Raw genomic sequence first — 13340 nt, 5'->3', positions numbered from 1 at the left:
CCTTGCTCGGCACCGGCCGCTGCTCCAGTCGCGGAGTGACCACATGATTTACCGGCTGAGCCTGCTGCTGATAGTCCATTGTTGATGTGCAAAGCAGGAACTTGTATCGACCTGCTTCAGAGGGGGTAAGGGTAGCGGGGGAGCAAGCTAAACAACGAGTAGGGCTGTCGAACAAAAGGAATCAAGGCAGTGCCATCGAATGCATGTAATTCAATCTAGCCCCCGACAACCATATGGCAAACCAGGCTCCAAAGTCAAGAAGAACAAGGTTTCTCCAGGCACTGTGGGTGGACGATTAGATGGAAGATGGATAATGAAGTAGCACGATGAGGGCGGTCAATAATTGCTCAACGAGTGATGCGAGGCAGCAACGTGAGATGTGCACATGGTGCAGCTGATAGGGCAGCTGATAAGCACATTTTGAATCAGCACCCATGGTAACTTGACGATGCGCGGAGATAGACGTGGACGCGTAGAAGCAGCACAATGACAGGGATCAGAACCTCATCGCAGCAGTAGCAACATCATCATCAACAACAACAACAACGACAGCACCAGCACCAGCAGTGTTTACGATATGCAATGCAACCAACTAGAAGAGCTATCGGTAGCGAAAAACGGGATGACCTCAGAAGAGGTGAGTCAAAATGAGGGTTTGTGTGCGAGAGAAATTTATCCGAACGCCCTGACGACGCCACCACCACCACCACCACCATCTCGGCAGGCAATTTTGCTAGTGCGACGGCAACTATCGAAGCGCGGACGTGTTGGCAAAGGACCGGACATGATAGCATGTGCTGTAGTCATTGCTTGGCTACAGATTAGTGAAACTTTGACGATAGGGACAAAGAGAGTGAGGGAGAGGAACGAGGGAGAGGGAGAGAAAGAGTGAGAGAGAGAGAGAGTGAGAGAGAGATTTTGCTGACGTTAGCGGCGTCAATCAGATGGCGAAATATATTGTGCCAAGCCTTGGTTGCAGATACTATTAACTTGGCGACAACAACAACGACCCAATACGGAGTTTTCTCTCCGAGTGAGAACCCTTCTGCGCCGCAAAGTGGGGCCTCGTAAGGTTACGAATATGAGTAATAACATTATTATTCTTATCCCCTGTTGTGCATGTGCCTGTCGGCTCATCAGCGTTAATGCAAAAGATCTTGTGGTGGCAACACACGCTTTTCTCTCACGCTGCAGTTGCATCTCATGTATCGTAGTATGGTGCGATACCGGCAAGTTCAGGGAACACACATGTCGACGCAATCAAGGATGCGCTGTAATTCTTCTAGTCTTGGGCAGCAAACAAGCCAGAGTGCTTGCGTGGGGGCAGAAGATATCAAGCACGCTAGCTGGGGTGGGAGAATAATACCATATCCGCCGTCGAGGGTTCTACTGGTATCAGTTTGGAGGATTTTCTGGTATGAGACAGTAACGGAGTCGTGGCTTCGTACTCGTAGATGCTCTGGGTGGTCGTTCTCTTGTCTCTTTGCCAAGTAGAAGTGATAGAAGAGGTTAGTGTGGCCCGGTGTGGCCCGGTGCCCAGACGGGCTGACCGACGGTTCACGCAAGAAAAGGAGCGATGGGAGCTGAAGTGGAGATCCGGGCCGCTTTCTTGGCGCGTCTTGGCATCGCTCGCCGCTCCACCCAAAGACTAATTTTTTCCCCGTCCCATTCATCATCCTCATCATCATCCACTCATCATCGTCGAGCACTTTATTGGCCTTGCCCTCACCGGCAATCCTATCTCTCCCTATCTTCCAAGTGCGATCAAACCCCAAACGGGGAAGTCAACAATTAATCACAGTAACTGGGTCTTGAAACACCCACACCCACACAACACAAGGACCCCATGGAGCTGTCTCCATACCCGCTGCAATGAATAATTGTTGATCCCTCCTCAACCCTCTAGTTACAGTGGATCTTCTTCTTCCTCCATCATTTTCACATTCACCATTCCCCCCCCCCCTCCATTTTTGTTTCCCCCTTCCTCCGCTCCTCCACCTCGCCCCCCCCATTGTGCCAATATTTCCCAAGGGGGGATTGTAAGACTCGCATCGGTGCCGGTCGGCCCGCGGGAACAACGTTTCGCCTTGGCGGCCCAGGGGTGACGATGCAGTTGCGCAGATCCTTGTATGATACATGCATGAGCCCCATGCACAACCTGACCCTATTGCATCCCAATTGACGTCGATCGTCGTTCCATTTCAGAATTTATGCCTCCGGCGCTAAGGCTAAGGTTAAAACAAGGGATCCTATTTTTTTTTTTTTTTTCTTGTCAAGAAACCCTTCAGTTCTAGTTCTAGACCGACCATCTTCGAGTTTACGTGGTCATGATCCCCCAAATAAAGAGAGACCCACTGCACACGCGTTCATTTCAGGACATGGGTCCAAATCAAGGTCACTTTGCCACGGAGTAGGATCTGCCGAACCTTGATCTTCGCCATTACTTTGGTAAGCTCACATCAAAACATGAAGAGTGTATGGTGAAAGGATGATGTATTGGTGGTATCAATGGCTGGGAAAGTATCCTGCCTTGTGCTCTGCTCTATCATTATCGTCATTAAGCTCTATAAACGTGAATCGCTGAAGCCTGGTAAAACGTAACAACGCCAAGAAACAAGGTCTATAAAAATAGAAAAAATTGCAAATGGTAAAGACGAAATGCACCCTGTCAAATCATGGTCGGACAATCACTCCCCCTTCGAACAATCGCTGCGCTGTTCGAAATACTGTAGCATCCTTGACCATCGCTTGGCTTCCATCATCCTCAATGTTGACTTCCGCCAAGATTTCCCCGCTTCGGTGATGGATGCAGACCTCTTTCTTGCTGCCCGCCAAGCGGAGGTCTTCTTGGAGAACCGTCTGACGTGTCTGCCAAGGAAGAGCATATGGGGAAAGAGACAAGTCGGAAGCGACCGTTCCTCGAATACATGTCGCTGCGGCCAGAGTCACAGCTCCGGTGAGTTGGAAGCTAGGGTGCGGCTTCCCCATACTGTAAGCCGTAACCGAGATTCCAGTGGGCGGTGTCTTGAGAGGGTTGGCCTCTGGGAGTGGAGCCGGGGACAGCAGAGCAATCTTCGGGATCCCTCGAACTTTGCCTGCTTCTTCGACGGTTTTGGCCAGACCCATCCTGACAGCGCCTTCTCTCCGAATCGCTTCGACAATGCTGAGCGAGCTTGGAGCATCAGGGCCAAGGGCGTGATAGTGGTCGGGCAGAGTAGCCAAATCAACAAGGACAAAGGGGTTGGCAGAGTCAATCAGAGTCGCCTCCACCTCAAATTCGGGGAATGCATCGGTTGAAGCAATTCGCAGGCGATCCTTTCGCTGGCCAGTTGGGAATAGTTTCCCAGTAGCACTGCCCGCAGGTTCGATGAAGGCGATCTTGATGCGACTTCCACTACCCTTGAAGCCACTAATCCGGTAGTCGCCCTCTTCATGAAACTTTCCATCTGGGCCAACCTCCACGGTTTCTACCATGAGCTGGCGCGTATTAGTGTTAAACACTCTGACGTCCAACTTTGTAATTGTTAGCATTGTAGCTCTGACTCGGACTAGAGTTTTCACATGCTTACCTCTTTCTGGCCCGGTCGGGCCTTGACCAATCCTTCATCCAGGGCAAAGGGCGCTACTCCGGCGGCAATGTTCCCACAGTTACCGCTCATGTCGAGCTTTCCCTCTCCAACTGCAACTTGGCAAAACGTGTAATCCACGTCAATCCCTGGCCTAGTGGACTTTGAGACTATGGCCACCTTGGACGTAGTAGAGGTTGCTCCACCAACTCCGTCAAGTTGGCGTTTATCTCCATGTCTTGACCCCATAGCAGATAGAATGATAGGACCCCATTCTGATTGAGATGCAGGAAGATGATTTCGGTGAAGAAAGAGTCCCTTGGACGTTCCCGATCTCATAAGAACAGAAGGGAGAGTACGTCTAATCTTCTTTTGACGAAGATCTGGTCTCGCCGTTGTTGGCAGAGGAACAGCAAAAGGGATATGCGGAACGGAGTTGACATGCTCTGACTGCGGGCTCAACGTAGCGGCCAAGCGCCTAAAGATTCTTGTGCTGAGAGACATGCTGAAGAATGAAACAAAATGAAAGGACAATTGAAGACAAGAAAGACTAGTTTAATGAAAGTGATCGACTATCCAAGAAGAAAAAAAGTGCAGAAGGAACCATCATATATTCATCTCGGACTGTACAGAGGTACGCATGTGCAATTGCCACCATTCCACGGCATCTCACCCATGGCCGCCAGGTTGCTAGGGTGGGATTTTGACCACCAATCTGCCACGGGTGGCATACCTCATACAGGGGCGTGCTGATATGCCGTTGACGCTCAACGCCAGTAGCCTAAGCATACTACTACCGAAGGCTGGCCAATGCAAGCATGCGCGTATGTTCGAGAGGGTTTTTTTTTTCGTGTAGGGGTCACGACTCAAACCCGAGGCCAAGACAAAAATGGTGGGTGATTTGCACTGCCACGCTAAACTCGGGAAGATCCAAGAGATCGAGGATGTCTTGCGGGACATTTTTCATGGTCTTTTTGGGAATCTGTTCATAATCCTCTCATGTCTATTCACATTTGAGTTATCGAAACCCCGGCAGATACCCACCCATTCGTAGAATAGGGTTACTTTGCTGGGTAGTTGAGCTGCGTTTCAAATTGACCCTCGTTGATGTACGAGTAGCGAGCACGAAGCCGATTGCGTGAGTTGCTCCTAAAGCCGTTCCAATAAGATTTGACATCCGCCGTTGGGCTCCAAATTATGCTGTGAACATTAGCAGTGTCTTAGAAGATCCGTTCAATATGCTTACAATAGGCTTACAATAGGCTTATCGTACCCGCAAGGGATTGAATTAAAGTTGACGATGTTTCAGCCGTAAAGGTTAGGTGTCCACTTGCCGCGGCATCTTTCCTCCCATGGAAATGACCGCTCCGCTCCTAAAAATTTTCGTCTTGGCGAACAAGACTCGCCTTGGCAGCTTTACAGGAGAAATTGTACAGATGCAAGACGCCGCTGTCGTACGGAGTGATTCATCGCTGAATTAGAAGGCCAAGACTTAAAAATATGCCATGTCGCCGCTCATACAGGTGTGCGCAGAATATTGAAGCCAAAATCCCAGAAAAGATATTCCATATTTCGAGCATTCGCCAAGATCCAGTCCTAAGGTTCTACCATGGGGTAATGTTACTCCGCAAACGTTACTCCACACTCCACAATTCCCTTGGCCCCGACATTACGACATATTCTACTCAAATGCAAATACCAAGACACACACCAGCCAGTAAACCCATCCTCGTTGCCAAGAAGCAGCGTGTGACCAAACATGAACCATGATAGCGCCCCCTTCCGAAGAAAAAAAAAAAATTCGTCATTGTTTTCACCACCCAACGTGAAGCGTGGACTCGTCAAAAGGAAGAACTGATGGGTTCGCAGAAGCGTCGATCGAATGTGTCCGTATGTATTCATCCAGAGTTGGATCGACGGGGCTGTGGCCAGCCAGAATCATTTCCCTCGAACCTTCCAGTCTTGGCGCTGGTGTAGCATGTGGACTGGTAAGCCGGGAAGCATCCGAGTCATCTTCACTAACGGTTGCTTCGCTGTTAAAACCGCGAATGAAATTGTTGATGATGACATCGAAATCTGGGCCGGCAGCCAGACGGCTCCTAAAATTGTCGTCGGTAGTAAATGCGAGATTATGACCGATAACGGCGTCATGGGGATTGTGGACAGCGATATCCATTGGTGTTGCATTTAGCTCAAGTTGACGAGATTGAACAGGAGAAGGGTGTAGTGAAGACCCGGTGTGTCCGACATCGCTGCTGCCCCTGCGATCGAAAGGCACTCCCAAAACACCCATCAAATCCAAGACCGCGGCTTTGGCGGCCCTGACATGAGCGTTCTTCTCATTTCTTCCCATTAGTGTTAAACATGTGTCCAAGCAAGACACAGCTTCAGAGCCTGTACTCTGTGTAGCCTCGCGAACGAGGAATATAGCGCTGACATATGTCGCATAAAAGATCAAAAACGGTGCGTTTGCAACTCCAAATGCACGATCATACGCCCTTAATAAGCCAACAAGATCCTTCGATGCAGTGACGCAAACATCAAAAGAGTTCAATGCCACTGATGGCAACTTCGCGTGTAAAAATCCGTCCTTGTTGAACGGACGATGCAATTGTATGATAAGAAGGTGATATGTGATTCTGGAGGAAAAGATTAGTCTATCAAACTTTTACAACAATCCACATGTAGAAGAATACTGTAGAGCAACTTACAATAATGAGAGCACGTGTGGTGGTGGGATGGTTTGAGTCGCATCCGAGTAATCGTATCGAAGGTGAGACGGTAGTCCCCGGTGCCAATACTGGAGCTTTGCCTGTAGGAGCTTGTGGATATTTGCCAACTGCTCCGTGGGATAGCTGAGGCTGTCCTCGGTATAGAGCTTATTGTATACACAATTGATGACTTGGGAGAGCTTGCACAAGCTCGTAAATGTTGTGACGCTGTATGTCGGATACCCGGGATAGGACAATAATTCGGCATTGGCTAATGGCATCCAGAGTTCCATTTCCTCAAAATCGTCAAGGAATGCCAAAGGTACTCGCCAACGCTTGTTCTCAAAGCTGATTGGTCGACCTTGATAGAGAGATCTGAGCTTGTCGGCAACTATTCGCGATGAGTGATATATTTGTTAAGGCGTCGCGCGTAGACACTCACCAAAGGCCCCCCAAAACACTCGCCGTCTTATTTCCATTTCCTCCACTGACAGTTGACTAGGCGTCGTATTTGACTGAGCCTGCAGCTTTGCGTGAAAATCGTTGATCATGCGAAATGCCATGCCTTCGTACATGAAAGCGGCACATCTGTCCTCGTCCGTGGCCAGAAGAGCTTCACTCATAATTAATAGAGCTTGAATGGTGGTGATTTCGCTCCTGTCCAATGCCGGCGCCAGTAATTCCTTAAACCTCTGACGGTAACTCTCGTGGGCTGCCTGCACCGCAGGGGACTCTGAAAAATTGACCGAGGCCGTGAAGAAGATTGCATTCAAGAGTAGTTTCGAAAAGTAGCGACCGCCGCAAGCCATGTCCCGCATGAATGCTGGTCGATAAACGAAGAGATTAAGTTGATGTTCGAGATTCCAATATCTCGTCAAGAGCTGTAAACCAATGTCCCGGTCCACACCGTCAAAATCAAGCCGGTTGAAGTTGAAGTTGATGGCCTCCAATTGCCCTATGCTTGGGTCAGTATCACCAACGCCGAGGGTTAGGCCATACAGGCATATCGAAACACATACGTTGTCGAGCAGCTTCGGCCATGAGCTGCTCTCGCACATGCCTAGTAGGCAGCTTGGGATTCTCCCACCCTTGCCCAACCTCGTTTCGATTGAACGAGTCATTGAGCAAGGCACCAGCGAGGCTATAGTAGACAGATTCACCGTTGGTCGGGTTTCGGGTCTGCGATTGCTGAAATAACTCATTCCATCCCGACGAGTCCAACGCCGACACCCTTCCAATGGACGACAGGTTCCATTTGTCGTCTCTTGCAAGCGGATCATAAGCACGGCACATCAACTGGGGAGACTGCGAGGGAGAAAGCTCGGTCTGTCTCGGAGAGTTGACGTTACTGCCCTCTCCTTTGACCGATTGGGATTCATCACTAGACGGGGTTGATGCGGTGCTCGCCAGCCGCGCTTGCAGCTTTCGATTCTCCTCCTCCAGATGAAGAATCCGCGCTTTTGATGGCCTGCGGAAGCTTGCGTCAGCAAAAGAGTGAATTGGCGACGATATATCATGTCAAAATGATTGATGGCACGATGTTTTTTTCGGCAACAGTGCGAGAGAATGAAAAGAATTGATGCTCACCTAGACTTCTTTGGGGCTTCTACGAATACACATTCCTGCTCGTAGGCAATGCAGTTCATACAGCGAGGCCTTTCATTGCTGCATTTCATCTATTGCCAGAGTCAGCTAAAGACTCGACAGACGCAGAGCATGTCGGTTGGAGGCAATTCCTCTCTGCCGCACATTTACCAGATACATACCTTTCGCTGGCGACAGAAGACGCACGCCTTGGGCGCTCTTCGGCGTCGTCCCTGAGCCTGGGGAGGATCCATAAAGATGGTGATGTTGATGTTGATGCTTGTTCAGTTACTGCTGCCGGTGATGATGATGATGATGGTGACCAGAGCGGTGATGCGCAGGACGAGGGTGATTTATCCCACTTCTCGACGGGCCGCCCGCCCGCCCAGTTTGGTGCTAGGGCTGACGGATAACATGGTGATCCGTACGATAGGATCCACTGTGGAGGGTTACGCATCGCATGGACACTGGAAGGATAATGGTTTGGCCAGAACACGGCCGGGATGGGCAGGGATGTATCAGCAACCTTAACCATCCGTGAGCAAGATGAGCGCCCCAGCCGAAGTGTCAAGCAGCCAAAAGGGTGGTCAAAGAAGACTGACGAGCGTAGTCAGATGGTCTATCAATCTACATGGCGAACCAATGCAGCCACTGAGTTTAGCAGGGCCCACCGGCTTGCCGATTGGGGGTGGGAGTGCGAGGGGGGGGGGGGAGGCAAAAAGAGCTAGGAACAAGGATGAAGCGATGACGATAGAGTGCAGAGAAATAGACAAGAGAAAAAGCTAGGTAGTTAGTTACCTGGAGGATGAGGAAGAAGAGAGAGAAGGAGAAGGAGAAGGAGAAGAGAAGATGAGGACGGAAATGCGGGTAAGGGTTGCAGAGGGTGGATTGGATGGCAACGACGTTATTATTGTGTTATTCAGCGGTACGAGGGTGAGGACGTTGCATCTCCTTCTCCGTGTCTCTCTTCTTCTTCTTCTTCTTCTTCTTCTTCGGTGTTTATTGTGTGTATCTATTTGTGTATTTGCATGTACTGTACTATACGGATCCTGGAGTATAGTACAGCACAAGTACACGACGCCGAATGTGTGGTAACCATGCGTGAGAATAAATGTGGGCGTGACACCACAAGGGCCACAAGGGCCACGCACAAACCGTTAGTGTCAAAAGAAAAGAAAAGGGGACTAGGAGTAGAGATTTGGACGGAGGGATGCAGCAGAGATTACAGTGCAGCCCACGAGCAAGGAACAGGAACAGCTTGTCGTATCGATGACATACAGGCGAGTTCCAAGGATGGCTGTGCCTTTCTTTGTCCTGTTGTGCTTGTTGTTCGGCCACCCGAGTCCGTTCAAAAGACCGCGTGCACCACCGACGAGGTGGCCCTGTCAAGCAAAGGAAAAAAGTAGGGCCACCACCCCTACCCACTCCTTCCCTCCTCGCTTCCCCCCTAACACAGTCCCCACTAACCTCATGTCCTGTTCCTCCCCCCCCCCTTCCCCCCCCCATCGCCCTCTCTCGTTGCGTCTCTTGGGTGCATGTCCTCGTTTACGGGTGCAGCTCGCTGCCAATCTCTGCCAATCTCCACTAGGACAACAACGTGCTTTTGTGGCTGCATGGCAGTGGAGCAATTCCTCCAAGGAAATCTCTCCTTCTGGTTCAGTTAGTCTTGAAGCAATTTGTTACGGTCCCTGATTGCGTTGCCTCCCGCTAGAGCAGGTAACAGAACAAGCACAGACAGTCAGGATCTTCCCGCACGGAATACGCGGGCCGAAACGTAATAGTATCGGGTGCTAAAGGGCGGAATGGGAGGGACACTTATGGCTTGGCACCAGCCAACGCCATTCCCAAAACCATCACATGAATAATGAAGGGGTGGCGGCCACTCACCACCGACGACCCTCTCACTGGTGGACAACAAACAACAACCAGCTACCACCCAAACGTGTTGCTTGTATTACAGTACCAACCACTTCTCGCCCGCCAACTGCCGCTCCTCCCATCATCACCTAATCTCCCCTACCTGATCTTCCCTATATTCCATCCGTATTAACTAACTAACTACCTACCTTACCTACCTCCGTACTATCGCTAAACCACTCGCTAAAATGAAACCTGAACCCATGTTGCCATACACCTGCGTTATCCGTGTCTCTCCCTACGAGTAATAAGCTGCCCTACTGGATTGTTTCTCCTGCCACTACTTCTATACCGACAGACCACCAGCCCACCCGGCCCTGACCACACAGCCGCATCGGGCAGTTCGGATCTCCCTACGCGCAATTTTTGTGGGCTTGTCGTAGCAAAGAGATAAGCCTGTCCAAATGCCTCAACAATAGTTATAGCTGATCCGAGTTGGAACTTGGTTGGACGTGCTAGGACAGACTCGAACTATTTCTACTAAATGAGAAAACGATTCCTTTTCATCCATAATCTGACGTCGATGATGTGACTAGATCGTGACCATCGTCAATGGGAGATTATGCCAACTCTGTTCCTTCAAACTAAAAACCTCGCTCGATAATCATTCATGCTCATGCAAGCATTCATCATGGCCACGATGATTATGGACCATGACGATGACGATAACTGTCGTGACCACCACAGATAGATCGATCGATCGCCATGGGTGCAGCACCTATGTGCATTTGGCATGCGATAGTTGCAAGTTGCTTCAAACAACGCCGGAGTATTATTTCTCATGCTATGCTGCTGCTATATTGAGACCAAAACGCCTTCTTTCACCACCCAGTCTCCTTCGCCGCTGCTGTCACGACAGCATGTCGCCCGTTGCTCGGTTGCGATAGCCCAGCTTCTAGTAAGCTTTTAGTATGCCTCTAGTGGGCCCTCTAGCCCAATCCTGATCTTGCAGTATATTCGCAACCAAAAGCATCCACTGATCATCCCAGCGACGGTATCAAAAGAGGTGATACTTTTTTTTCTGCCACCGCCGTCGCCGCGGTTCGGAACCCACCCCCCGGAGCAGGACTGGTCCCATTTTGCCGGATGATTGGAGTCGCGCTGCTGCCTCAATTTGGCCCCCCTCACATCCCAAGCTGCGTGGTGAGGCGATTAATTCGACATCTAGTGTTTCGCATGTTACTCTAGGGCCCCAAAGCTTTTGGTGCCCGCTCAGCATCCTCTCCAACTTGTCTCACCGGCTCCGTCGTGCTGGTGGATCCACCCACCCGTGGCGTCTTCTCCGCGCTTCCGGGCTCAGGCGGTCTCTCTAATCCCCGATCCTTGATGAAGATACACGCTAGAAAGCATGCGCCAATGATTGGGCTAATATAAATGAAAACCATACGACTAGCTTTCATGTATGCGTCCTCGATAGCATCTCTATCTGCGCTGGACAGCGTACTGTAATCGGGCTTGGAGTACGCAGAATGCACCAAGTATGCGAATTTGGGCGGCAGATTCTTTTTCAGCGTGCTTTGTAAGACAAGTGATGACATGGCAAGACCGAATGCTCCTCCGAGGCTGCGAAGGAAATTCCGGTTGGAGATGACCACGGCGCGCTGCGATTTCGTACAGTGCGCCTGCAGTGCAATTAGCACCGGTTGGAAAACATTACCGACCCCAACGCCAATGATGCTGAGAATGACAGCAATGACGGCGGGATGAGTGTGCCGATTGAAAATACAGGTCAACCCTGCACCGCTGTTTGGGAAGAATTTTCATGTCAGCACTAAACTTTTTTTTCTACATGTACAGGGGTTCAGGGGAGGTACTTACAGCGTCCAAAGTCCGAACCCTGACCAAAGGACCTCGCCGTAGCGCTTCATGCGAGATATATATTGTCCGGAGACAATACTTGTTAAACTTTGCGCCACCACAATAGGGATCGTCAGACCTGCTGAAGCAAACAGGGACCATCCACGAACGTTCTCGTAATAGATTGGCAGATAGTACAACTCCGAGTAGTAAACGATTCCAAAAAGAAAATTTTGGATCAAAATCGTGCAGACGGGAATATTGGTGAACATGGATACTGAGGAAAGGTTATTTATAAGCGGTGTTACTTAAGAGGCTTGAGAAAAATGCTGAGAACGAGACTTACGGGGCATCATCGGAAGTTTTGCGACCTTCCATTCGCAGAAGATAAAGGCAATAGCGGCGACTCCGCTAATTGCAAGCATCGAAATTACCATCGCCGAGTCCCACGGAAAGTAGGATCCTCCTCCGGATAGCGGAATAAGTAGAAAAATGATAGCCACGGAACCTGTTAAAAGACCAGAGACATCGATCAACTTGACTTTTTCCACAGCACGTCCTTTCGGCATGCTCGATGGTAAAAGGAAGAAGGTCAACACTCCGCAGAGAGCAGCAAAGGGCGATACGAAGTAGAAGAAGCCTCTCCATGTTGTTCGCTGTGCAAATGCGGCTGATAGAAACGGCCCGACAGTATTCCCTAGCCCAATGCAGGATCCAAGGATTCCTTGGTATTTACCACGTTCTTCCAGCGTCACAACGTCCGAAACAATCATCATCGTAAGAGAGTTGATTCCTCCATTGGCAATTCCAGAAAGTCCCCGGAATACGTACAGTGACGTAGAATTTTGAGCCGTGGCACAGAGAATATCGCCAATTGCCAGCATTGCCAGAGCAGAAAGAAGCACCACCTTGCGACCAAAGATGTCCGACATTCGTCCGTACAAGACTTGAAAGACGGTATTTGCAATCAGTGCGGACGTGCCCGCCCAGGAAATGGTATCCTCAGCATGCAAGCTGCGGGCCATCGTCGGTAGAGCGACAGCAATTCCATTTTGATCAGCGTAACAAATAAACAGCGACGCGGCAAGGGTACCGAAGACAACCAGCAGTTTTCGAAGAGGAAGAATGTCGGTCTGGTCGTGCAGAGCCACCTCAGCTTTCTGTCTTGACGACATGACTGTTTCGTCAATAATTGAGGCGCCGAGGTCACGAGGGTCGAAGAGATGGCGGAGAGCAATGGCGTCGGTCTTTTTACCTTTGACGCCAGCGGCGATTCTTGTGTTTTAAAACCCACAACTTTATTCAGCGGGACCCTGAGAAAGGTTAACTAACTCTCGAGGGTCCTTTGGAAAGAGCGGTCTTTCTCTTGCCGCGGGGAAGGAAGTGCCGGGGTGTGAAGAGCGGGCCCACTCCCCAAACGATGAGCGAATCTGGTGTCGTGTGTACTCAAGAACAAAGCCATTCGTAAGGTTGATGATTTTCTTGGCCTCGAAAATTCCTTGGCTTGCATTGTGTTACTGAGTGAGAGCGGAGTACGTTCGGGCCCCACGTCAGCGTCGGAATGATCGAAGCAGATCAGGCTTGGCTTTTTCAATCGTTGGTCGTCGGGCCTTGTCTATCAAATCCACTGATCCCAGACGACTAGGTTGGCGTTGCGAACCAGCCCCACGCAATTCTCAAACTCCTTCACGCTGAGAAAATTACAAGGATAATTTTTCCCCCAACGGTCATGTGCAATGACGGCTCTCATCCACTCAAAATATCC

The 13340-nt window shown here is 50.2% G+C and overlaps 4 protein-coding genes across 4 annotated transcripts; 1 reads left to right on the top strand and 3 right to left on the bottom strand.

Annotated features, from left to right (window-relative positions):
• Nucleotides 1-986: 986 nt before the first annotated feature.
• L228DRAFT_143405 (hypothetical protein) lies at nt 987-1515 on the top strand. The gene has a single exon (XM_018329201.1). It carries the CDS (start codon nt 1082-1084, stop codon nt 1361-1363), a length of 282 nt encoding a protein of 93 aa, XP_018188649.1. The 5' UTR covers nt 987-1081; the 3' UTR covers nt 1364-1515.
• Nucleotides 1516-2673: 1158 nt separating this feature from the next.
• Nucleotides 2674-4070, bottom strand: L228DRAFT_268448 (DUF453-domain-containing protein; the record flags this gene model as incomplete). Its single annotated transcript, XM_018335135.1, has 2 exons — nt 2674-3513; nt 3570-4070. The coding sequence occupies 2 exons, from the start codon at nt 4068-4070 to the stop codon at nt 2674-2676; spliced, it is 1341 nt and encodes a 446-aa protein (XP_018188648.1).
• A 1014-nt stretch (nt 4071-5084) lies between these two features.
• On the bottom strand, nt 5085-8412 carry L228DRAFT_143329 (hypothetical protein). The gene is made up of 6 exons (XM_018329200.1): nt 8044-8412; nt 7865-7953; nt 7297-7745; nt 6720-7232; nt 6278-6668; nt 5085-6205 (listed from the first exon to the last, which is right to left on the bottom strand). The coding sequence occupies exons 1-6, from the start codon at nt 8113-8115 to the stop codon at nt 5380-5382; spliced, it is 2340 nt and encodes a 779-aa protein (XP_018188647.1). The 5' UTR covers nt 8116-8412; the 3' UTR covers nt 5085-5379.
• Nucleotides 8413-10813: 2401 nt separating this feature from the next.
• Nucleotides 10814-13213, bottom strand: L228DRAFT_143308 (putative MFS transporter). Its single transcript, XM_018329199.1, has 3 exons — nt 11922-13213; nt 11597-11852; nt 10814-11521 (listed from the first exon to the last, which is right to left on the bottom strand). The coding sequence occupies exons 1-3, from the start codon at nt 12748-12750 to the stop codon at nt 10963-10965; spliced, it is 1644 nt and encodes a 547-aa protein (XP_018188646.1). The 5' UTR covers nt 12751-13213; the 3' UTR covers nt 10814-10962.
• Nucleotides 13214-13340: the final 127 nt, after the last annotated feature.

This window comes from Xylona heveae, assembly GCF_001619985.1.
Source record: "Xylona heveae TC161 unplaced genomic scaffold L228scaffold_5, whole genome shotgun sequence".
In the NCBI taxonomy this organism is placed as follows: Eukaryota; Fungi; Ascomycota; class Xylonomycetes; order Xylonales; family Xylonaceae; genus Xylona; species Xylona heveae.
This window is presented reverse-complemented; position numbering and strand designations above follow the sequence as displayed.

Coding starts and splice junctions, on each gene's coding strand:
- L228DRAFT_143405 (XM_018329201.1), top strand. CDS start 1,082: ATGAGTAATAACATTATTATTCTTATCCCCTGTTGTGCATGTGCCTGT.
- L228DRAFT_143329 (XM_018329200.1), bottom strand. CDS start 8,115: ATGGATCCTCCCCAGGCTCAGGGACGACGCCGAAGAGCGCCCAAGGCG. Junction 7,746..7,864: donor GAAGCCCCAAAGAAGTCTAG/GTGAGCATCAAT, acceptor AAGCTTCCGCAG/GCCATCAAAAGCGCGGATTC. Junction 6,206..6,277: donor CCACACGTGCTCTCATTATT/GTAAGTTGCTCT, acceptor CTTTTCCTCCAG/AATCACATATCACCTTCTTA.
- L228DRAFT_143308 (XM_018329199.1), bottom strand. CDS start 12,750: ATGTCGTCAAGACAGAAAGCTGAGGTGGCTCTGCACGACCAGACCGAC. Junction 11,853..11,921: donor AAAACTTCCGATGATGCCCC/GTAAGTCTCGTT, acceptor ACCTTTCCTCAG/TATCCATGTTCACCAATATT. Junction 11,522..11,596: donor GGGTTCGGACTTTGGACGCT/GTAAGTACCTCC, acceptor CTTCCCAAACAG/CGGTGCAGGGTTGACCTGTA.